Source organism: Myotis lucifugus, unplaced genomic scaffold (genome assembly GCF_000147115.1).
Source record: "Myotis lucifugus unplaced genomic scaffold, Myoluc2.0 scaffold_11, whole genome shotgun sequence".
NCBI lineage: Eukaryota > Metazoa > Chordata > Mammalia > Chiroptera > Vespertilionidae > Myotis > Myotis lucifugus.
The window spans coordinates 10522625-10547621 of record NW_005871059.1 but is presented as its reverse complement, the minus strand read 5'-3'; the positions used below and the strand labels follow the sequence as shown (position 1 = coordinate 10547621).

Here is a 24997-nt window from a genome sequence, read left to right as displayed (position 1 = left end):
TGTGGGTCGAAAAAAAACAAAAGCTTCAATTTTCATAGAAATGTAGGTTTATTTCGATAGAGACATGCTGAATACAAAGGGCTGAAATAAATGAGTAACTGTTAACATAAAATAATAGAACATTTTAATAAAAATTAATATTTTTTCTTAAACATTAACTTACCAGAACTGAATAACTGCACAAATTAATAAGCGTAACGCAAATAAGCTTATTTTTCTTGTTCTCCAAAAGCAAAGTATTTCCTGTTGTGCACACCAAACAAGTCAGTCCAAGACTAATGACTTGGCCATCGGCTGCTAAAATATTTGCTGCTAGTATTAGTGGAGAGAAATGGTGTGCCTGCGCGTAAGGCGCGTAAGGGAAATGAATGCAACACGATTATAGTAATCAGTCATTAGCAAACGTTGTAGTTTGTTATTAATAATTATGTATAACAGGATATTGTAAAAATTAAGCTAGGAAATTTTTATTAAACCATTTCTTACATACTGTTATATTGGCTGGGCCGCGAGTTTGACATGCTTGTTCCAGATGACTGGGAACAAGTTCCTTACCTTCCCTGGGCACAACTCCTACAAAATAAAGAGGTTGAACGAGGCCTGTTCTGTTTTCAAGGCCTGTGATGGCTGAATGAAGGACAACCTTAGATCCACAGGGAAATGGCCTGAGGGAAGATTATGGCCATTTAAAATGAATTGAGCACTCTGCTCTGGGGACTGTAAGAAACCTTCCTTGTCTGCCTGGCCGTGTGGGAATGGGAGAGTCAGGGGCAGCCTATGGAGGCCAGCGTGGGGTTCAGCCTCAAGGGATTAAGGTGAGGAGGTGGGATTCCCCCACAGTCAGCCTAGTTCCTCCCTTCCCAGCTCCTCCTGTCCTGTCGAATCTGTGCGGCTCTGTATTAGCACAAAAGTATGTGACAAAAGCCCAACGATAAAATGACTAGGTGGAAGCAAGCAGCAAACTGATTCATTTGTTAAGTTTATAGGTTATCACTGGCCAATATTTCATGGTCATGCTTTTCCCGTCTTGCAGGCAGTTTCTAGATAACCTGAGAGACAGACTACAGGAATGGGGCCCAGCTCACTGTGTGGGAGAAATATTCTTAAAGTTTGGAAGCCAGCTGAACACATATACCAATTTCTTCAACAATTACCCTGTTGTTCTGAAAACCATTGAGAAGGTAAATGATTGAGTTACCATCCAGGCATTTATGAGACCTGAACTTGAAAGGAAGTGCTGTGTGCAATCCAAAGAACTAAGACTAATAGGGCTTGGCTTCCAGACCCACGCCTCCAGTTTACTGTGTATGCTGAGGATGGGGACCCAACATTTAATTTGTATCACGAGGGGCTAGCACAGTGCTTGACAAAGCAGGGCCCAGAAACTGGTTGTTGGACTGAACTAATCCTCATGCAAATTGCCAGACTTCCATTAGCTGCAGACACCCTGTGGGTCACTTACAGGGAAATGTTTAACTGTTAGATACAGTGGAGCCCGTGAGCTCCAATCCCACTTTGCTCCCACAGACCTGTGTGACCTTGACAAAGGTGGCTGTCTTATAAAGAAAAGAAATTAATTGTCCATGTTTCTTGGGGTAAGGCTACTCAATTTGTGAAATTTCACTATGCATAAGGAATTTCTTTGTCGTACATTTCTCAGAAAGTCCACTGGGACTTGTGCCATCTGTAGTTGAGCAGGAATATTCGCTTCCCTCTGCATCCCTTGCTGTTCTGGTTGGGATCTCTTCTAACGGCAGTAAGAGCCCTTTCTTCCCTCCTCAATTTATATCAGAAGTGTAGCTGTACCTTGTGACTTGGGGCACACTTCTGCCAGTGGCCGCTTTGGCTGTGTCCCCCTGGTTGCACTGAGCCCCCTGGGGCTGTTTCCTGACCTTGGGCACCTCCCTTTATGGTACACCTTCACCCTGCCCAGAGAGTTTAACACTGCTAGACATACTAATTATGTATTGGATGAAAATTGCACAAATAAGGCAATTTCATAGAACTGACCATGAGGACAAGAATTGGAGTAAAGTGTCACATATTATCAGAAACAGATTGGTGCCAAATTTTTTATAGTTGTGGATAATAATGATATCTGGTTCACTAAAATAGGGTGTGCATTTAAGTCAATAACTGTTAGCTATTACTCTTATTGAAATCAGTCAGTATTTATTTGATTTCTAGGAATTAGCATTACTGGCATCTTTTAGGCATGTCCCCACTGAGAAAAATGGGTACTTCCTGGGCACTTTGCTGGTGATGAATGAATACACTTTAAAGCAGATGTTAAATGCAATGAAACACCTTTATAATGATTAGCAGCAGGTATTATAGGTGAATACCATCAATTGTCTTTTACTACAAGGAAATAACACTTACTGTGCAACAGGCATGTTGTGGACAGGATTTATTTTTCCTTCACAAGTGTTAGGTATGATATCCATGAGGAAACTGAGGCTCGGGGAGTTAGGTAACTTAACAAGTTCACAAAGAATGAGGTAGAATTAGATTAGAATTCTAATTCTAATCCAGGCCTCCCTGGTTGCAAAGTCTGTTTTCATTTGTCAACACTGATTAAGTCCAATGAATAGGGTTATCTCTATGGTATGAGTAAATCACTATACTTAGTACATTATATTAGTAAGTATTAATAGTACTTTGACTAGAAGTAGATGTTGCCCTCTTGCTTTGAGAGCTTCATAGATCATGTCTGCTCGGTGTAACAGAATGCTTTACAACTGTGTCACGGAGCGAAGTTTTGACAATATTATGCTCACCTTCAGTGCAGAGAGATGGTACCAGCATTCCGAGCTTTCCTGAAGAGACACGATAAAACCATCGTCACCAAAATGCTGAGGTAAGTTCTGAGGGAGAGCACAGCTGAGGCACCCCAAAGGCAGGGCCTTCTTTGATCTTCGGAAAGAGACCAGGTTCCCTTCTCTATGCCCCACACAGCCTGCCGGAGCTGCTCCTGTACCCGTCCCGAAGATTTGATGAGTATGTTCATCTTCTCTATGCTCTGAGGCTTCATACTCCTGCAGAACATGCCGACCGTGGGGACTTGACCACTGCAATTGACCAAATGAAAACATATAAAGGTTATATAGATCAGGTTGGTTGCTGACAAGAGTCTGTGTCCTTTAAAAACGCTACAATGCTTTTTTGGTAGTCTCACTCAAATTCTTCAGCCGTTGAATGTGAAATCGTTGTGTTCAGAGACTTGGAGCACTACAGGCATCTATTTTAAGCCAAACAACATGAGACAGAATGTTTTCAGATAACTATACAAGTACAAGAAAAGCTTTATTAATATGAAAGTGTGAAGAATGGGGTATTTGGATTGATTTTTCTAGAGGACTAAAATAAAAAAGTAAAATCCTTTTTTGCTGAAAGAACTTAATGTATGAGATTTCCTGAACTAAGTCAGCATCTGAGTGTGGTACTATCGCTCTGAACAATTTTTGTGATGAGCACTCTGCACGGGTCCAGGCTGAGTGTAAACTGATGTCATATTCTGCCCAGAAGATGCTTTTTGAATGCAGTCTTGTCATTTGCCTCTTTGTTTTAAAACACTGGGTCTATGAAATTAGATTCTTATTATAATGTATGGAAATAGCAAGCCCTGTGTCAAGTGCCATTTATGTTTACACATTTCACAATTTTATTTCCCTTAAAATCACTTTGTTTTCTAGATGAAGCGAAACATCAATATGAAAGATCAGCTGTCAGACATACAGAGAATCATCTGGGGGTGCCCTGTACGTATTCTGATGTACTTGCTACATCTCATGCTCATGGATAAAACCTCATATCATTGGCAACAGGAGGCATTCAGATATCCAATCAGCTAACCTCTGTTGAATGCCTGCTGTGTGCCTGGTGCTGCCAAACCCTCACATTTCACATCCTTCTATCTGCAAGGATGCTAAGTGGGCTTGACCCCATCCCTTAGCTCCTTTCTTGGTACTACTGTGATCATGACCCCCTCTGAGGAAAGGGCCATGTATTCTATTGCTTCATATTTCTCTATGCAGAGTACCTGGTTAGGATCTTGCACACTGAGGATACCTGAAAAATCTTAGAAGCCCTCTGTTGGCTGTCACCTACAGAATATCACCTGGTCCCATTCTACCTTTTCTTTTACTGCCCTGCCTTCCACTTTATGAGCCAACCATACAGATCTATTCATGATTCTCCAGTAATGTTAGCCTCTCCTCACACACTTGTGCTTTGCCCATACTCTTTCTTGAAAATAACCTTCTTTCCTACCTTGCTGGATAAACTCCTATTCATCCTTTACAAATCCAGTTCAATCATCATCTTCCTGTAGTTGCTCCCACCATCTCCTGCTGGGAATTGCCCCTTTCTGGGTCTCCTGCAGGACCTTGAACATCTGTCACATTTTATTACAATCCTTTATTCACCAGACTGGGAACTCTATCAGGTGTGAGCTATGTTTTACTTGTCTTCTAGCGCTTGGCATATAACAGGAGCTCGATACATGAATTATATTGAATTAAATTATTAATTGATTGGAGATGTTATTTTTATTTGGTCAAATTGGGGAAGCAAGATGGAGTTATTTTGTTGTAACTTAGATCTGCATATTTTGGTAGGGAAAATGAAGTGGAGTTGATTGAAATACAAAAAGTTCAAAATCTTGGAACTCACAGAGCCCATGGAACTTCATCTCTAGATGACTGTTCACCCCAAGTGACCATCTCCATGGCTACCATACATCAGGGCAAAGGCCTGACTTCTTAATTTGTAACAATTCATTCCCTTCCTTTTCTTGATAGTTTACTTCTTATTCACCCCACTTGCACTTTATTTTTGATGCTAAGAAAATGTTTATAAATAAAACAATTTCAGTAGCTTAAGAAATTAGACAACACCCTAAAATGAAGTTTTCATTGTTAATTCTGTGGTCTTTATCTAAAGAATGCCTATTTTATAAACAAAATCATTGGCTTTTTTATAATTGAACTGAGTTCTACTCAACACTTGCATATTCTGGGATACAAAATGGTTCTGCAGTAGTGGGGCCTTTTATTTTCTAAAAATGTATGTATGTTTCTAATTTTTTTTTATTTCATAGATTCTATCAGAAGTAAACAGATATCTGATTAGAGTCCAAGATGTAGCCCAACTTCACTGCTGTGATGAGGAAATAAGTTTCTATTTAAGGTAAACATCTAACTATCTTGCAGCTGTCACTGTGTCTTACTCACACCCTGTATCCTGTACAACGTCTGACATAGTATAAGTTTACGATAATCTGTGTGTTGAACTGAAAAGTTACACCCCCCCCCTCTGAGATGCTTTATCACCTTACGTGAATTCCAGGCAGCTACTGGGCAAATGGGAGAAAATAAATAGTTTCTGTCAGGACCATGAACTACACAGAAACAGAAATTCTAAAGTTAGTCACTTCCCTACTGAGAGATGATCCAAGTGTTGTGGGATAGCACACGTATGATCTGCTCAACTATAAGAAAGAGAATACCAGTTTATCCTCATATTTACTGTGGTCAGTATTTAAAAGGTCTCACCATAACATCACCATGATATTGCGGTCTCACCATATCTAGTTTGCACACGGCTCAGAGTAATGTAAGAACAAAAGATGGGAGGGTGTCAATTTCCATAAACTAGCATCCAATTTTCTCCTGTGGAACAAAGATGGGCAATTTCTGTACAGGGTCAGCTAGTAAACATGTAAGTCTTGCTGGCCAAATAATCTCTGTGGCAACTACCTAACTTAGTCATTGAAGCACAAAGGCAGTTATATAACCAATATAACACATAACAAACACCATCTTTATAAACAATATAGTACATAAATGAGTGTGGCTGGGTTCCAATAGAACTTCATTTACAAAAACAAGTGGTGGGGGTGCCTGGCTGGCGTGGCTCAGTGGTTGAGCCTCAACCTACAAACAAGGAGGTCACAGTTCAATTCCTGGTCAGGGCACATGCCTGGATTTTGGGCTCAATCCCCAGTAGGGAGCATGCAGGAGGCAGCCTATCAATGATTCTTTCTCATCATTGGTGTTTCTGTCTCTCTCTCCCTCTCCCTTCCTCTCTGAAATAAATAAAAAAAATATATTTTAAACACACACACACACACACACACACACACACACACACAAGTGGTGGGGCCAGTCTCAAACAAGTGGTGGGGCAAGAATATGGATGGAGTTCTTTTGCCTATTTGAAGTGGCCTTTCACTGCATATCACCCATCACACATACTTGAAATGCACCCTCTTTCTTGCTTCCTTTCTTCTATACTTAGTTCTATTTGATCCATTATTGTCAATTATCTAGATCAACTTGATCTAGAACATTATTTCTTGTAAGGTATCAGTGTATGTGCAGCAACCCACTCCTTCCAGCTAGAGTCATAACCAGAAATGGGAAGGAAATATATGAGATTTGGCTCTAGGGATTGGATGACTATGTCTACCTATTCATGCAACTAACACGACCTGAACTCCTAACACTTGTCCAATAGCTGAACCTGAGGTATAGTACTCTTTAGAAATGTTGAGCTCCCTGATCCAGTCCTCTGCCCAGATTACAGAATGGTTGTAACTGGTAAGTGCCTCACTACTCAGTATGGCCTGCTTACCAACATACCCAGGGCGCTTTAGAAATAGTCTCAGGCTACTCTAGCTCTATTAAATCAGAATTTGCATTTTAACAAAATCTTTAAGTAATTCAAATGCACATTAAAATTTGTACTATGTACAAGTCAGAGACATTTGTCACATGAAGTAGACTCTAAATATGAAATTTAGCAGCTTCTATGGAGAACAATCTGGAAGTCTTTGATTAAAATGAATACACCCTTTCAGCAATCAATCCTACCCTTGGCAATCCTATGATAGAATAGCACATATAAGAAATTTGTTTCTATGTAAGGATCAGTTTATTCCAACATTGCTCAGAGTGGCAATAAAGAACAAGTGAAAGGAGAGGAAGGGAGGAGACCCAAACCTGTCAACAAAGCAAATGTCCATCAAAAAGGGATGAGTTGAATAAATAATGGTCTATCTACACCAGTGGTTCTCAGCCTTCCTAATGCCGCGACCCTTTAATACAGTTCCTCATGTTGTGGTGACCCCCATCCATAAAATTATTTTCGTTGCTACTTCATAACTGTAATTTTGCTACTGTTAATGAATTGTAATGTAAATACCTGATACGCAGGATGTATTTTCATTGTTACAAATTGAACATAACTAAAGCATAGTGATTAATCACAAAAAAATATGTAATTATATATGTGTTTTCCGATGGTCTTAGGCGACCCCTGTGAAAGGGTCGTTTGACCCCCAAAGGGGTCGCGACCCACAGGTTGAGAACCGTTGCCATATTGAGTCAGGAAATCTCTCCAGTCTGCTTTTCCAAAGCTGGAGAAGGCTTATCAACTGATGAACTCAGTAGTACACAAAGGTTAAAGTCCCTTAGAGCAACTCCCAAACAATAAGGGATGTGAGTCAGTGGATGAATGCCGAATCTTTTCTATCCTCAAGCACGACAACTCTGTGGTGCATTCTACATGGATCTTTAGAGAGTTCTTAGCAAAAGTAAATCCCGATTGTTTATAGCGGTAATGAGTTCATTAATACCTCTTGATTGTCTTTCTTTCCTAACTTGCCTCACTTTTCCCATCCCCTAACTTTTGTTTTCTGAAATTGTCTCTCAACAAACTAACTGTACTCAAGTCCTTATCTTAGGTCACTTTTGAGAGAAAAACTAAAATATATAAAATAAATTTGGGAAATCTTCATTTAACTGTAGTTAAACATGTTTTCTTTGTTACAGGAATTTAAGAGTTTTAATATGCTAATGTTGATCATGGCTCTCCAAGAGGGGATATAGAAATTCGGGCTTCCCAAACTTGAACTGTAAACTTTTATCCCAAGGCAACTTGCAGAACTAGCACTCCCTGAAACTCATGTTAGGGATGCTTGATCTAAAGTTTTTGCAACTTCTCTTATTTAAAAAACACACACGATATTTTATTGATTTTTAGCACAAAAGGGAGAGAGAGAGAGAGAGAGAGAGAGAGAGAGAGAGAGAGAGATGGGAGTGAAACATCGATCAACTGCCTCCTGCACACCCCCAACCAGGGATTGAACCCGCAACAGGGCCATGTGCCCTGACAGGGAATTGAACCATCAACCTTTAGGCGCATGGGATGATTCCCAATCAACTGAGCCACACTAGCCAGGGCCAACTTCTCTTATATTTGAATAAGAAAAATATATATTTAAAATATTAAAGGTGCTTAAGAGTAGATAGGGGAGTGAAAAGGATTTTAAAATGTATCAAAATACAAGTACCTCATTTTGTACCACCATCAAGAAAAAAATGGCTACTGTGCTGGTACTTAACCCCAAGAAGATGTCCAGTGGCAGGTCTGAAGAGGGGAAATTAAATGGCTAGACAGTCCATGGAAAACTTCCTGCAACTTCCATTGGAAGATGGAACAATGTGCTCCTTAGTTGAAAAGAGCAAACTCCTCTCACCGCACCACCCACCTCTCCCCTCTAATTACTGTGCTGGATGGTGAAATTAAACCCAGCAGGTAGGCAGCTCCTATACAGATTTCTAGAATTATCTCATGCTCTGGTTGTGTCAGCCTGCAGAGACTGATTAGCATAATTAATCTTATCTTGTGATTACCCTGAGGAGGAAGTTCTGAATGCCCAGGTGGGATGTGGTGAATGAGTGACTGTGTCTATCTCCAAGTGACAAAGAAGCACAGGATGGAGAAGTTTGAGAACCAGAGCTAGAGTCATTTGGGGGAGCTTGGAACTAGGCTTCCTGGGATAGGAGAAAAGAGCAGAGTAGGGGCAATTTGCACAGGTCAAGGCTCATGGGCCAGGATGTGCCCACACATCTGTATACATCTGTGGAGTTCCATATCTCCTCTCTTTGCTAGGAGCACCCTGAGAACCAGGTCTTTGTCTTCTATATTTCTCTTATCACTTAGTTCAGTGATGGACCTCCTGTTAGTTTTGGGCAGAGTAAGATATCTATAATAATAAAAGGGTAATATGCTAATTAAACCAGACAGCCGAACGACCTTCTAGATGTCCTTCCGGATGACCTTCCGGATGAAGCCAGGGCTGAGAGGGCCGAGCCCCTTGCATGAATTTAGTGCATCGAGCCTCTAGTTTAAGATAAGATGGGAAAAGCAAATAGAAGAGAAGAATAGGATGGAATCAGATGGAGAAATGAAAGTATTATATTAGAAAAGATGGAGGAAGATAGATGGTTAGGGAGACAGATGGTTAAGTAGTTGGAAAGATGGACTGGTGTGTGGCACCAACCATGTGCCAGGCTCTGTGCTATAAAATGGCTACCAAATCCTTTATATAGAGCATCTTGTTCAATCATCACAACCCACGACACCCATTGGCTCTCAAAGGTGCATAAGAATCACTAATAATACTTGTTAAAATGAAAATTGCATGTAAAGAGATTTTAGTTTTGTAATCTTCTCATAGGAGCTAGGAAGCTACATCATTAATAAGTAGCCAGGTAATTTCCATGCAGTTGGTCCTAGGACCTCACCTTGAGAAATGCCATTTACTGAATAAATGAATGAATGGATGGTTGGATGAATAAATAAACATACCCTTTGAGGCAGTTGTTCTAGGAATCATTTGGAAAGGTAGAGACTGAGGGGCAGAGCAAGTGAGTACTTGTTCATCTCTCACTGTTAGTAACTGAGGGCATTTGTATCTGCCCTCCATACTGTAGGAGACATTTAGAGAAGGCTATATAAGAGACTGTCCATGCTCTTCAAAGCATTTTCTTAGAGTAGAAAAGGGCAGAGGCTGAAGGTAGATGTATCCGATTTGAAGAATTTCTACTCTTATTCATTCAACCAATATTTTAAGCACACACTCCATGCCAGGCATGGAGGTTGTACTAATGAACAAAACCAACAACAAAAGGACAGCCTTTTTGGAGTTTAAAGTCTAGAACAGATAGACATTAATAATCTCACAAATACAACCTTATAAACTGCTCCAAATATTTTTTTATAAATGCCCTGTTTATGGTGTTAACAGAAGCTAAGAGTCAAAGAAGGGTTCTTATTTGCGTTGTTGTCTTAAGTATGAGTCTGAGTTAACCAAATGAGCAGAGTAGGAAGAAGAAAACTCCTGGCCGTGGAAAAGCATATGCAGAACTCTGGGGGTTGAGGGAGCAAAGGACTTGAGAAACTGAAAGGCTATGAATCAGGCTGGAGTATCCATAGAGCTGCATTTGGGGGGAACCAGAACATGGACAGGCACATCTTCAGCTAAGAAGGATGGAGCTCCAACCATGGTTTGGGGATGGAGAAAGGCAAAACTATTTGGAGGCAGTGTTATATGCAGAAGAAATGAAATCAGAGGAGACTCTCAGAGGTGAGAAGCTGTTCTGGAACATAAGGAGGCCTAAGGAGAAAGATTTGAAGATCAGCTTGTAAATGAAGTGAGGGTATTAGAGACCTGCTTTCTTTGATGCCAGCTACAAAATCCAGGACCTTAATGGGGTCCTGTGGGACCAAGGGATTAAACAAGCCTTTTGAAAGGCCCATCATAAAGGAGAGTGGACAAATTCCTGCCAGTCCCATTGTCCTTTATAATGAAAGCACCTGCTTTTTCTCCTCCACCCCAGATCCTAAAGGCCACATTGGCTAGTTTGTCAACACATGACTACTTCTATGGAGATGAAGAGAATGACTAGCTCCGTTCCCATTTTCATGAAGTTTATGGAGAAGTGGGAGAGACTCTCAATTAAATAATCACAAATGTGATCAGTGTGATGAATAAATGGTACAGGTAGCTATATTTCTGATAGTCTGAGAAGTCAGTGGTTGGTGGTGGTTGCCTTGGGGACATTTAAAATAAGACCTAAAGAATGAGAGAGGATTAGGTGGGTGAACAGTGGTTGGTAGGGTGGGCTAGGACGATTGAATGTGGGAAATACATAAATGCACACCCTGTGATGGGAGGTACTATAAACAGTACAAGGAATGGACAGAGGGTGTGTGTGGCTACAGAGAAGAGGTCCATTGAGAGAATAAACCAAACAGATCACCAAGGTTTGGACTATGTGGGGTTTTCAGCCATGGTCCAGTGAGTAACTATCTCCTAAGGAAACAGGTGAATATAGAGAGATTTACACCAGACAATAGCAACAGCTGAACATGTTAATTCTCTAGGGTGCTGTATCTCAGAGGAGCATAGGACAGGAATTCTTCCAACCAGAGTCTGGGTCTCACTTCGAGGGAAAGTACCCAATAGCTATGAGAAGAAAGAAAGTACACAGGTGATACACTAACTTAGGTATGTGACTCTGAGCAAGTCATGTCCCCCTTCTGAACCCCACCTCCTCCTCTAGCCACCAAGAATTTGGGCCCAACACTTCGTAAGAATTTGTTGAATCTTTGGAGATAAATAGACTCACTTTCCAGCCATGAGCTTTGTCGAGAGTGGAGCTATTATTTTTCCCCTTTAAAAGGTCTCTTGAAATAAAACATCATTTAAAAGAGGATCTTGCTGTAGATGGATATGTTCCAGTATTAGATGAGAAGGGGAATAAAACCACCTCCATTTAAAATCTGACAGAGGACCAGGGAGAATAAAACCCTCTTGGTCTAATGACAGGACTAAATTGGGTTCTGTTTCAAGTTGCCATTAAGTTTCTGAGTTCTTTAGAAGGAAGATAAAATAACCTCAAAAAGAATGATGTATATAACGGATTAATTTCCAGAGCACTCACAGATGCCATTTATGTTGCAAGTCTTCCTTCCTGAATTGTTTTCAATTTTCAATTGAGGGGTTATTTTAAAGCAAATAGATGAACCTGGTGAAAGGGAGAAAGAGAGTGAGGAGGGAGTGTGGGAAAGAGAGGCTTTGTAATGACTTCCGTGTGAGGACAGCCTGGGACCCCTTTCTCCAACCTCATCTCCTTCCATCCTTTCTTTCACTTTATGGTTGCAACACATCATAATTCCCCAACTTATACACTATTTCAAGCCTCTGGGGTCTTACTTAGACTGCTCTATGTCCAAGTAGAGTTCTTTTTCCCTCCTTTTGGTATGGATTGAAAACCCTCTGCCTTTCCACTTTCCTTCTACTAGGGAAAAAGCAGAGAGAATAGCCGTGACTGTTTTGGCTCAGTGGATTGAGCGTTGGCCTGCGGACTGAAGGGTCTGAGGTTCGGTGAGAGAGAGAGAAAGAGAGAGAGAGAGGTGAATATTACAATTTTTGTAAAATAATGGCAAACTACCTAGATGTGTATATATGTTCATCTGTGTGATTACCTGAACAGATAAAAAAATAGGAAATATATGTACTAGCTTGGTATCTAGGGTGATCTAAGTGGAGGGATGTGATGTCACTTTACATTTATTGAAACTGTATGTGGATGTAAATTGACAAGTTAAAAGTTAACAGAAAGTGGTAAAAGTAAAAAAAAATAAGAGGTTTCCTCTGAACAAGCCAGTAAATTGACTCCCTTCCTCAGAGTAACCAAGGTTGCTTGATACTTTTAAGAGAAAATAATTTTTTTGGTAACCCTCCATCAAAACATTGACCTTGCTTTACTTAGCCACGCCTGGTGGGGTGGGCCTCCCCAAGCTCCTCCCTGGCATGTCACTTGATACTCGGTTGAGTACTTATACCACCCATTTAGTACACAGTGACACCTACTGACCTGGCTCCAACAACAGAACAGCAAAGAGGATAATAAACAGATGGACACATTTTGCCTGTTGATACGTATGTCTACATTTGACCCTGGTGGCAACCTCAGTGAAAATCAAGAGCTACTTAATTCTAACCTATCATACTCATGAGGTTACACATCCATTTCCCTCCCTCCAATCAAAATTAGAAATTAGTATTTCCTACCAGCAGTTCAATGCTTTCTACTTAAGACACTTTGAGCCTCACTAATTCTTCACCCCAACCTGTTACCCTTAAAAAATGAACCCAATTTATTTTCCCCAGGTCGCCCAAATATATCATACACAAAATATCAAACTTGACAAAAATTTAAAAACACACCTTTAGCATGATGCATGTTATAAAGGAGGGAAAGCTGAATGAAGGTTCACTTTCCCCACATTGCATATGGAACGCTTCTGAAAGTGCCCCTTCTGCATTTTAACACAGGCTCTATGAACACACCCGAGACCTCAGTCTTTTCCTCTTCAATGATGCACTGCTTGTTGCTAGTCGGAGCACTTCTCACACCCCATTTGAAAGGACTTCAAAATCAACCTACCAGTTCATTGCATCAGTAGCCCTTCATAGGTTACTCGTAGAAGATATTCCAGATTCCAAATGTATGTATTCTTTTCCTACCAAGACTTTAATACCTTTTGAAAGCTTTATTATGTAGTAAAGCTCATTAACTATTACAATAGAAAAGTGGGGAGAAGACTGGAATTATACTTTGCAGTTTGCAAATAATTCCCCAAATATTTTTGGGATTTCACTCATGTAAATTTTCATCTACTTAAAAGAGCAAAAGAAGGGAATGCAGACATGCACTCTAGACATTAAGACGTTTCAAAATTCACAAAGGGGCATGACTCGACATCATCCCAAGGGATTCTTTGAAGTAGTCTGAGAAGAGTGGGAGCCCCTAACCACTACCCCACTACCCTATACTGCCTGTGGATGTTACAATTGTAGACTTTTATCTATTACTTTTCCATTCTACTAGAACTAAATGATTATTACATATTTGACTGTACCTTTTCTTAAATTCATATTTAAATTGGGAGTAAAGAAGGAATAAAAGAAATCAACAGATTTGCAAAGGATGTTTAGTAACAAACATTTCATTCATAATAACCTCAATAGAAATAGCCTCTATAATAATAAAGCATAATATGCTAATTAGACCAGACATCCTTCTGGATGACCATCCAGACGAAGCTGGGGCTGCTAGGGAAGCCCGGTTCCCGGGTGCCTGCCAGTGGCCAGAGGGAAGCCCGGGTCCGGAGTGCCGGAGGGAAGCTGGTGCCAGTAGCTGGGGGAAGGAAGGCCTACTCTTGCACAAATTTTGTGCATCGGGCCTCTAGTTTGTTATAAAAACAATTTTGGCTTAAACCTAAACCAACTGTGCCTATTTTTAGTTTTCCTACCCTCTACTTCCCACACCTGAAAGGACCTATGTCTCTTTCTTTTATTTGTTGGGCCAGACAACCTGAAGGGAGCACTCTCATTCCAGTATTTTTCATGCATGTAAAGGCAGGACTCAAGGTTAAAGTGGAACCAAGATCTCAGAGAAAAAAAATTAATCTAAAAAGAATTGCTTTTCATTAGCTGCAGTCTCATTTTAAATATGAGCCTGAGAAAAAAAGAAAACCAAGTGTGGGAATAAGTATTTCCACCTAGAAGACACACTCAGATTAAATGGTTTACCCATAACCACTGGGTATGTTTAAAAGTGTATGACTCCCCTTAATTAGCTATGCCCTATGTTAAAATATCATCATGTACCCTAAGAGATAGTGGCCATTCATCTAAGTAGTTGCCTTAATTCTGTCATCAGTCCTCATAACAAAGTTGTCTAGGTCTAGCTCTCCACATCTCCATCTATAATTCTCAGTGAAGACCTTTACAAGTTCCAGTTCTTTCTGGAGTGGCTAAGGCAAGGATTTAAATAACATTACATATCTATCACTTAGTCTTTAAATATAATTGCTAATTAAAATCAGTTATAATATAAAGACAATATTATTTTAGATGTCATATATTTGAGTTATTCTAAACTTAAGTTATATCCTAAACTGTATTTGTTTGAGTTCCTTTTAATATTCAAAATATTCTTATAAATAGAAGACACTGGTCAATTCTTGAATTTTAAACAATTTCTCCTTTTGATTGTTACCTGCGAAGATTAATTAGTGAACCTCAAATATTTTTACAGATATCAAGAATGCCTTTATTCTTCAAGGTCCAAAACATGAATGGATTTGTGCCACAGAAGCTGAAGATGACAAGTTCCTATGGTTGTCAGTTCTCCTAAATACAATAAAAAGTACCATGGAGAAGTGAGACTGGACTTTAAGAAAACATCAGGGCTGCCAATTCTCCTGGCAAAGATAGACATGTATTTTTTGTTCCATGCAAGGACGGTCCATAAGTTTCCTCCTAACTTTTAAACTTTATCATCTGTGTTCAAGTATGTGAAATGCACAATAAGTTGAGTCCAAGATTTTGAACCACCTCTTTTGGTAGTTATTTTTCATGGACACTATTAGATAGAGTTACCTAACTGACAACACCTAAGACAGAACAAGCATATTGTATATTTAAAGTTTTCTTTTATGATCTAGTAAAAAAATAAAATCAGAATGAAGTTTCTTAAATGATCAGTAGGCCATGGTCGGCAAACTGCGGCTCACGAGCCACATGCGGCTCTTTGGCCCCTTGAGTGTGGCTCTTCCTAAGCCTTAGGAGTACCCTAATTAAGATAATAACAATGTACCTACCTATATAGTTTAAGTTAAAAAAATTTGGCTCTCAAAAGAAATTTCAATCGTTGTACTGTTGATATTTGGCTCTGTTGACTAATGAGTTTGCCGACCACTGGTCTAGAGAAATATTTCAATTTGTTGGTGATTTATCAATCATCTTTAACATTTTCATGAATTATTAATTTAAAAATATGTATAGGAAATATAAATGGCAATTTACTCAGTAACTTGTCACATATATCCTTAATATGAATGTACTCTTCCAGAGAGCATTAAAAATATACCACTACAAAGTACTAAAAAGTTTTCTGTAATTTTTAAGTGTTCTTTGATTGCTAAATAAAATTCTTAGATCTTACAAATAAAAAGCTTTAACATTTGGTGACATTATTACATTGAAAAGCTGCTGGAAAAAAACACCACCACTTTTTAAAAAAAGAAAAATAAATGGAAGCCTACCAAAACTTACCTGTAATGGAATTTAGTTGAATAAAAATAAGGAAATGAAGACAAGTCTATTTCAAAACAGAGAAACAGCAAAGTAGGTGTTGAGCAGTTTTCTGGGCCGTTCTTTAAAGTCTTCATTTATGTATTTAAAAAACTGAAGCCATAACCTTTTAGGTACTTGGAAACTTTAGCTGATATATGTAGTAAAAATATTTTTATTTAGTTAATGGTAGATAAAAGGTATATTAATCTAGGAAGATTTTGGTTGTCAGCTTCCTTTTAGTTTCATACTCTCCTGTAAGGTAATACAATCTATTAGTACACTATAGGATTGTGAACTAGGCTATTTGAAACATTTTCTTTTTTTCAACAATGAAAATATAAATTTATTCTAATTATTAAAAATTTAAATTCTTGTTAAAAATTGTATACAACTTTAAAAGTTTCATTAGTGTAAAACCACACTTTTGATTCAGTTATGATATATCCATGCAGCTTACTATGTATGATCCCACAGACAGAATAAACCATTAAAGGGAACATCTGCCATTAGTCAGCAGTGAATATAAATTTACAAATTTGACCAAATGTATATATATCATGTGGTCTGAAACAAATCCTAAGACAGTATATCATCCTAAATAGGGCACACTTCAGAAACTCCGTTAATAGGAAAAACCTGTCTACATGGCAAAAGAGTGAGTGACAAGACAGCTGAAGATAAACTAGAAATCCTAAGACATTTCTATTTATTTTGTGAATTAATGTCCTCAGAAGTTTTAAAACATATTACTTGAAAATAATCTCTGTAGAGACTGATGAGTATAAGCTTTTAATTGAGAGTTAAGTGTATAAGTCATGCAAAAAGCAGTGATGTTTGCAAGTGGATGGTACTTAGGTTGTTTGTGAAAGTTCAACACTTTCCCTTCAACTTTTAGGGTATCTACTTACATAAAAACCCTGGGTGTAACATCACGGCCAGATGCGCGACCAACTGGAAGGAAGTCAGTCCTGCAGGGGTTGTCTTGGAAACGGCTGCGCCCTCCCCCAGCTGTTTCCTGGAGGGTGAGGTTTCAGGCAGGAACCCGCCCTCGGAGGGGAGCGTGGAAGTGAAATGATTTGTAATGGACCTATTATTGAAGCTACCTTTGGAAATACTATATCTATAGATCAGTGGTTCTCAACTTTGGCTGCACATTAGAATCACCTGGGAATCTTTTTAAAATCCTGATTTCTGGGCCTTATCCTCCAGAAATTCTGTTTCTTTGTTACTAATGTTGTGGCCCCACCCCATAACAAAGAAACAATTTCCGGAGGATGAATTGGAATCAGGATTTTAAAGATTCCCAGGTGATTCTAATGTGCAGCCAAGGTTGAGAACCACTGCTATGGATAATATTAAAAATATATCTAAACGTGCAATTCTTTGTCCAAAAAATGAGCATGTTCAAAAATTAAATGAAGAAAATTTGGATATACTTGGAGATTTTCACACATATTTGAGTGATGATTCCATTGATTCCACAGATGATGCTGAAAAGGGAAATTTTTCCCATCAAATTCCTTAATAGTACTACTCCTTTGGGAATGCTGTGTCATAAATTAAAATTGAAAGTGGGCGCAATCATCATGGTATTGAAAAATCTCAATAGTAAATGGGGTCTTTGTAATGGTACCAGATTTATTATCAAAAGATTACGACCTAACATTATCGAAGCTGAAGTATTAACAGGATCTGCTGAGGGAGAGGTTGTTCTGATTACAAGAATTAATTTGTCCCCATCTGACACTGGCCTCCCATTTAAATTGATTCGACGACGGTTTCCCGTGATGCCAGCATTTGTGATGACTATTAATAAATCACAAGGACAAACTCTAGACAAAGTAGGCATATTCCTACCTGAACCCGTTTTCGCACATGGTCAGTTATATGTTTTTGCTTTCTCTCGAGTTTGAAGAGCATGTGACATTACAGTTAAAGTTCTAAATACTTCATCACAAGGGAAATTAGTCAAGCACTCTGAAAGTGTTTTCACTCTTAATGTGGTGTACAGGGAGATATTAGAATAAGTTTAATCACTTTATCAGTCATTGTTTGCATCACTGTTGTTTTTATATCGTTTTTGTTGTTTTCATATCATGTTTTTGTTGTTTTCATATCATGTTTTTGTCGTTTTCATATCATGCCTCTGTTGTTATATCCTTTTGTTACTGTTTATTAATAAATTTATATATTATTTTCATATACATTTTACTAATTTCCTTTCATCTCTCACACTTCTATTATAGAGAAAGGGCAAATAGCAATATTAAAATATCTCTGCTAATTAATTCCCTTTTTTAAAAAAATATATTTTATTGATTTTTTACAGAGAGGAAGGGAGAGGGATAGAGAGTTAGAAACATCGATGAGAGAGAAACATTGATCAGCTGCCTCCTGCACACTCCCCACTGGGGATGTGCCCGCAACCAAGGTACATGCCCTTGACCGGAATTGAAACTGGGACCCTTGAGTCAGCAGGCCGATGCTCTATCCACTGAGCCAAACCGGTTAGGGCAATTAATTCCCTTTTAATGTGCATGAATGTCGTGCACCGGGCTACTAGTAATTAAGAAAGGTCTATATTCAAAGCTATTTCATATGTTTGAATGCTGCTGAATTAAAATCTCACACAAAACAATTTTAAGTTACTGGTGAAACTGATAAAATTTTCATAAAGAAAATATAGAACCTGAACTCCAAGTTGACACGGAGAACGCTGAAAATACCAAGGACTCCAGAGAATGTTGATTACTGCAGAGCTTATGGTTAAAGAAGGCCTTATCCAACACAGTTCTTTCAAAAAAAAAATTAAATAGAAAACTAATTTTAAAGATTTTACAAAACAAATATAGATACTTTATGTGAAACATTTAACTTAAGAGAAGACAAATTGAATTTACTTAATTTTGTCTCCTTTTGCATATATGCTTGAGATGTAAAAAGAAGCCCATTTTGTAAATTAAATCAGTGTGAAGTTTTGGCCACATAAGTCTAATGGACCAATGTTATGTATTACTGATGCTTTGGAATAACAAGGGTGGGCTGTGCCAACAAACACAATATACCCTGGAGAAAAAGTCATCCTGACCCTTTTATTGTTGAAATTAAAAAATAAAAGATACTTAAATACAATGGTGAACATATAGGGCAAAACAGAATCATAAAATTTAATGTTGAGTTAAGCAGTGAGCTGAATGTTTGGGCCTCCAAATTGGCTTGAACTCAAAACTGCTTAAGAATGGGTATGTTCACAGTTAACGGCAATTGGCTTATAGGTGAGAGAATGGTCGAAGTTGTTCCAGTTGAACTTCCAGGGAAATTCTCTCCTCAAGAACATCCTGAAAAAGATGCAAAGCCAAGTTACGTTTCAACATTTATAAAAATTAAGGCACATCTAACAACAGCTCTGCATCAAAAAAACAACTTAAATTTGTTAAGAAAACAAAGGGACAGCTATTCATTTTTTTAAAAAGACACTTTAGAAATGTTTCTTTATGTATGTAATATTAAAAGATGCTATTAAAATATTTATTATATAAATCAGGGTAATAAAACGTTTTTTGTTTAATTATTAGAAAAGCCAATATTTGCAAATGATGGTGAAAAGGAAAATGGGGGGCTTACAACCTCGTTCAGTATCTGGTTAAAACTGTAGTCTTACTTCCCCACTCTGACTTGAGCAGAGCTGCAGAGACTAACCCAGGGCCCCGCCACAGCTGACTAGGGCGGAGCTGGGGAGCATGCCCCCAAGGCCCCGCCAAGACTGACTTGGGCAGAGCTGCGGGGACCCTCAGGGGCCAGCCACCCAGCCACGGGAGGAGTTATATAGGTCAGAGCCTCCCCACAAGTTCAGTTTAGGCTTTGGATCCAGAATTCTCCTGGACAATCAGATCTGCAAAATAAAGGTTAAACTTTCCTCCCTCAGAGTGCTGGCTGATGGTTCTCCGTGCATTCTGCCACAACAATGGCTATTATGCGTGAATCATATCCCTTGCAGTAACTGTAGATAAGTGAACTAACATAAATTCTTTCCCCTGGTGATTACATCTGGTTATAGCAATGCCTGAACCTCATTTTGAGTTTCAGTTTCACAAAGAATAAACTTATTTTGCAACAGAATTTCTAATCACTGCTGATTTTGAGCAGTCTTTGCAGATAGCCAGCAAATTCTAATTTATCTACTCCCCCCACCCCTCCATAATACTGATAATATCATATTTCAACCAGAACTACCTTTCCCTATTTGGTACCATATTTCCTATTTTCTATTCTCAGAAATAATGAGAAGGGTGATTCTTAAAATGACTCCTATATACATGTTTCTATGGTTTTCTTTAGTTCTTCAGAAAAACACCCATGAACAAAATTTTCATCTTCAGTTTGGTACTAGCAAGCTTGTCCTTAGTTTTATATTATTCCTTTAGAACAAACCAAATTTATAATTATAGACCAACTATGTCTTCTTTGATCAAAGAATTTTGTAAGAATATCATTCATTCAACAGACATTTATCAAATGCCTAATGCGATATTATGATTTATAAGAAATAATACATTTGTCATTCAGATGCCCAAACTCTGTATATCTCATACATATTTGGTCTTCATCCACAGTTCCTGGCTCACAGCTCCCAAAAGCCCTAGGAATTTCCCAAGCATTTGGGTTGGGGGAAAAAGGTATCTTGTTATACTAATGAAAATGACTTTTGGAAAGCACCTAAGGCTGGTTGCCAGGAGAACCAACCAAGCAATTAGAAAGTTGGAACTTTCAGTCCCATCCCTGGCTGAAGGTTGAATCAACAGGACCCGCCAATGACTTAATCAATCATGCCTAAGTAATGAAGCTTCTGTAAAAACCCTCAGGACAGTATTTGGAGAGCTTCTGGATTGGTGAGCACATGGAGATGTGGGGAGAGTGCCACCTGGAGAAGGCATGGAAGCTCTTGGCCCCCTTCCCATATACCTTGCCCTATACATCTCTTTCATCTGGCTGTTCCTGAGTTGGAACCTTTTAAAACCAGTGTTCTTAATAAGGGACACATTTCTCTGAGTTCTAGCCAATTAATGGAACCCCAGGAGGGGGCTATGTGAACCTCTAATTCATAGCCAGTTGGTCAGAAGTACCAGTAACAACCTGGACTTGTGATTAGCATTCTTAGTTGGAGGAGGTGGGGAGTGGTGGTATTGGAACTTCCATCTATAGCCAGTTGGTCAGAAGCTCTTAACCTCTGGAATCTAGTATTATCTCCAGGTAGACAATGTCAGAATTAAGCTGAATTCTCAGAGACCCTGCCAGTGTCAGAACTGTTTGTTGGCATGGGGGACCACCTCCTAATATTGGAATTGGGTCTGGGAACCCTAAAGACCTAACATGTGCTAGGTTTAGGGGATGGAGACAAGATAGTTACAAGTTTATCTAGGACAGTTCCAGTTTACCTCTGATGTCCTGGCCTAAGTACTAACACCTCACTCCCTCTTTGTAATCAAAAGTATCTTTTTAATCAGAAGTTTAGGCATAAATTGTATAGTTATCCTAAACAGAAATAATTATAATTTATCCTTGGTGAGTTCAGTTTAGTAGGGCAGAGACAAATGTGCCACAGATAATAACTCCAGGACAGTGTGACAAATGCTGATGAGAATATGAACATGTGATGGAAATGAACGAACTCTGTATTCATTTTACATTTCTGCAAACTCTTTTCTACTCATTTTTGTGGTTTACAACCTTGCTACCCAAAGTGGCTCAATAGCCCAGCAGCATCTCCAATATCTGAAGCTGATGAGAAATGCAGAATTCTCAGGGTCCACTCCATACCTAATATGAATCAGAATTTGCATTTAACATGATCCCAGATTAACTACACACACATTAAGGTTTGAGAAACACTGGTTTATAAAACATGAATGCATAATAATGTTAAGCCATAAATGATTCTGGTTGTTAATTTTTATTCACAGGGATTGAAAAAAATCTTGGCTAGAGTAAGTAAGAAAAATAAAACTCTTTCTCTCAAGTACAGATGACAGGAATACACACTGGTCCTAAGCACTTCTATTTAAGGCTTGTCTTTTCCACATGCAAGATGATCTAAATTGCCTCCATCCTTCTTCTTCTTTAGACCTGTTTAGTCCCTTTAAGAGAATCTGAGTTATCTTTGATAAAAGGATAAGTTGACGATACTCAAATCAGAATTAAATGAGAGTGTAGAGCAGGGGTCCTCAAACTACAGCCCGCGGGCCACATGCAAATACAAATACTGTATTTGTTCCCGTTTTGTTTTTTTACTTCAAAATAAGATATGTGCAGTGTGCATAGGAATTTGTTCATAGTTTTTTTTAAACTATAGTCCAGCCCTCCAACGGTCTGAGGGACAGTGAACTGGCCCCCTGTTTAAAAAGTTTGAGGACCCCTGGTGTAGAGAGAGCCATGTATGTGATCTTAGAGGTACCTAAAGTCACCATATTTCCTCTCCGGTGTTTCATTATGAAAAGTAAAGGAACATTATAAGAATAGTGATGCCTTTATAAGGTAATCATATCAGCATTTAGTATAACATATTCTTTTTAATATTAAAAGACTCAAAGGCATATAAAACATTTTAGATACATATTTCTCTTGCAAGATAGCAAGTTTCATAGTAGTATAAGCACTGCTGGATCACCTCTAAGTTCCAGTTCAACCCTGAGATGCTCGGTGCCCATGGAACTTCCCAAACATTCAGAAACCACATTACCTTTAATTGTTGCTGCAATTCACTATTCAATCTGGCCAAAACTGTGTTGGTTTCCTTATTGCGTCTAATTGATGCCTGAATAGCTTTTTTATCTTTCCCAACAGACCTGAGAGATAAAGAGGGCAAAATAAGTAAATAACCTTGTCATTTCTTATCTTTAAATTCTCTCCATTCTTCCATGATCTACCTGTAAACCAGAAAATAGGAGCATTTTTTGCCTTATCAGTCTAGCTTAACCTCATTTACTCAGTTTCAACGGCAACCAAAAGTATCTAAGCTTCAGAAGCTTAATTTTTGTTATTGTTTTCATTCTTCTTCTGTAAAATCACTTTAGTTAGTCTAGAGCAGGCATCAGCAAACTTTTTCTATAAACAGCCAGACAGTAAATATTTTAGGTTTTGAAGGCCATATTTTTGTTCGTTTTCTCTCTCTCTCTCTCTCTCTCTCTCTCTCTCTCTCTCTCTCTCTCTCTCTCTCTCTCTCTCTCTTTTTTTACAAAAATGTAAAAGCCATAGCTCATGGCACTTAGAAACACAGGCCATGTGCTGACTTTGGCCCATGAGACCTAGCCTGCCACGTCCTGGTCTAAAAGAACTAGAGTTAAAATATCAGTGTTACTCTACACTATTAATTTTTAAAAGTGTGCAATAGGGTACTAAAATGAAATTGGAAAAGAACTTAATAGAAGGGAAAAGTGGAAAGAATATTCTACCTACTCATAAATGAGAAAACTCTCAAAGAGCAACAATTAAGAAGCTTTCTTCAACTACAGAACTAGTCCGACCATAATTTCTTTCCGTTTGATATTTTTAATTGCTGTACTTTTTGTTCCTAGTAATTAACTATATTTAGGATAGCTTTGATTACCTAGGAATAGAAGGCTGTGATGCAAGAACACCAGCTAAGACACCTGTCTTTTGTGTATGTTCATCAACTTCAGGCCTTAACTCATCTTCTGATTTTAATCTTCTTCGAACAGGTTTGGGTGGTGGAGCAAGAGGTGTTGTACCTTTGCCCTGGAAGACAAGAATTCCATTAATAATGAAGCATTTCCTGAAGACATTCATGGTTAGTCAGAATTTTGTCAACATCATTTGCTTTCCGTAAAAGCCACTTACTCTCCAAAAATTAAATCACTTTTCCTACTTTAAAACAATTTACAATTTGTTGTAACACCTGACTTAAGTTACAATAGGAGATGTTCCTACTTGACATCACAATTGTGAATGTACTGACTAGACAATTTTTAAAGGGTAATATCAGACCCGAATCTGACTCAAGTCTGTAATAGTCACAGATTTAACATGATCATGACGCATGCTCAATATATATCTGTTCAATAAATATAAAAGAAAGTGTCCAGGAATGTACACCCATTATCACCATAGAATTTCCTACTCAAAAATACTAAAAATACATCATCTTATATATATATATTTTATTGATTTTTTACAGAGAGGAAAGGAGAGGGATAGAATCAGAAACATCGATGAGAGAGAAGCATCGATCAGCTGCCTCCTGCACCCCCCCACTGGGGATGTGCCCGCAACCAAGGTACATGCTCTTGACCGGAATGGAACCTGAGACCCCTCAGTCCGCAGGCCGATGCTCTAGCCACTAAGCCAAACCAGTCAGGGCTAAAAATACATCATCTTAATGAATAAAGCCATTTATAAAGAAGTGGTAAGTTAGGCACTGTTAAAAAAAACCTTCACTAAGGTGCATAATAATTATAACTAATGAAAATGAGTAGACATTTTGTTGGAAACTGTGAATCTGCCTTCAACAGAATTAAATATGGTATTTTAGCATTTACCATAGTCTGACTTGACTTGTTAATAAATGAAAAGACTCAACAGCCATCTCTTTGGTTAAATGCTATTTTTAATTTGCTAACAACAGCTGACAAAAATTAACTATTAAAAAACACCACATAATCACTAATGTAGTAAACAATAAAGTATTCATAAAGTAGAATTTAAACACTTTCAGAAACAAATGCTACTTTAATAACTATCAGAAATGACTGGATGAAAATAGAGAAAAAAATTAGCAAAATTTTTCTTTCAAGGGGAAAGTATGCAAATAGCAGTTAAGGTTTGACAAAGATCAGTAATTTTCAACCAGTGTGCCACAAATTTTAAACCACGCAATTCTTGAGTTCAGTTAGGGGCAGTGACCTCTTTTTCCTTACACTGTCAAACAGAAAAATGACAACAGCCAACACAATAGGCATTTGGTGTGAATGAATCAAAAGTATG

At 38.4% G+C, this 24997-nt stretch overlaps 2 protein-coding genes across 11 annotated transcripts in view; one reads left to right on the top strand and one right to left on the bottom strand.

The window, feature by feature from the left end:
• Positions 1 to 15088, top strand: part of ECT2L (epithelial cell transforming 2 like) — a 55732-nt gene extending 40644 nt beyond the window's left edge. The window contains exons 14-20 of the mRNA XM_023750199.1: positions 1034 to 1181; positions 2787 to 2860; positions 2959 to 3115; positions 3696 to 3761; positions 5102 to 5190; positions 13193 to 13365; positions 14961 to 15088. Coding sequence (XP_023605967.1) covers positions 1034 to 1181; positions 2787 to 2860; positions 2959 to 3115; positions 3696 to 3761; positions 5102 to 5190; positions 13193 to 13365; positions 14961 to 15088 — 835 coding nt within the window. The remainder of the gene's footprint in view (positions 1 to 1033; positions 1182 to 2786; positions 2861 to 2958; positions 3116 to 3695; positions 3762 to 5101; positions 5191 to 13192; positions 13366 to 14960) is intronic.
• Positions 15089 to 19066: 3978 nt separating this feature from the next.
• Positions 19067 to 24997, bottom strand: part of REPS1 (RALBP1 associated Eps domain containing 1) — a 71747-nt gene continuing 65816 nt past the window's right edge. For all 10 annotated transcript variants that reach the window (XM_006084412.3, XM_023750190.1, XM_023750192.1 and 7 more), the window contains 3 exons: positions 23604 to 23752; positions 22737 to 22842; positions 19067 to 19338 (listed from right to left, as the gene is read on the bottom strand). In XM_006084412.3, the coding sequence (XP_006084474.1) occupies positions 19270 to 19338; positions 22737 to 22842; positions 23604 to 23752 (324 nt within the window). In that variant the 3' untranslated portion in view covers positions 19067 to 19269. The remainder of the gene's footprint in view (positions 19339 to 22736; positions 22843 to 23603; positions 23753 to 24997) is intronic.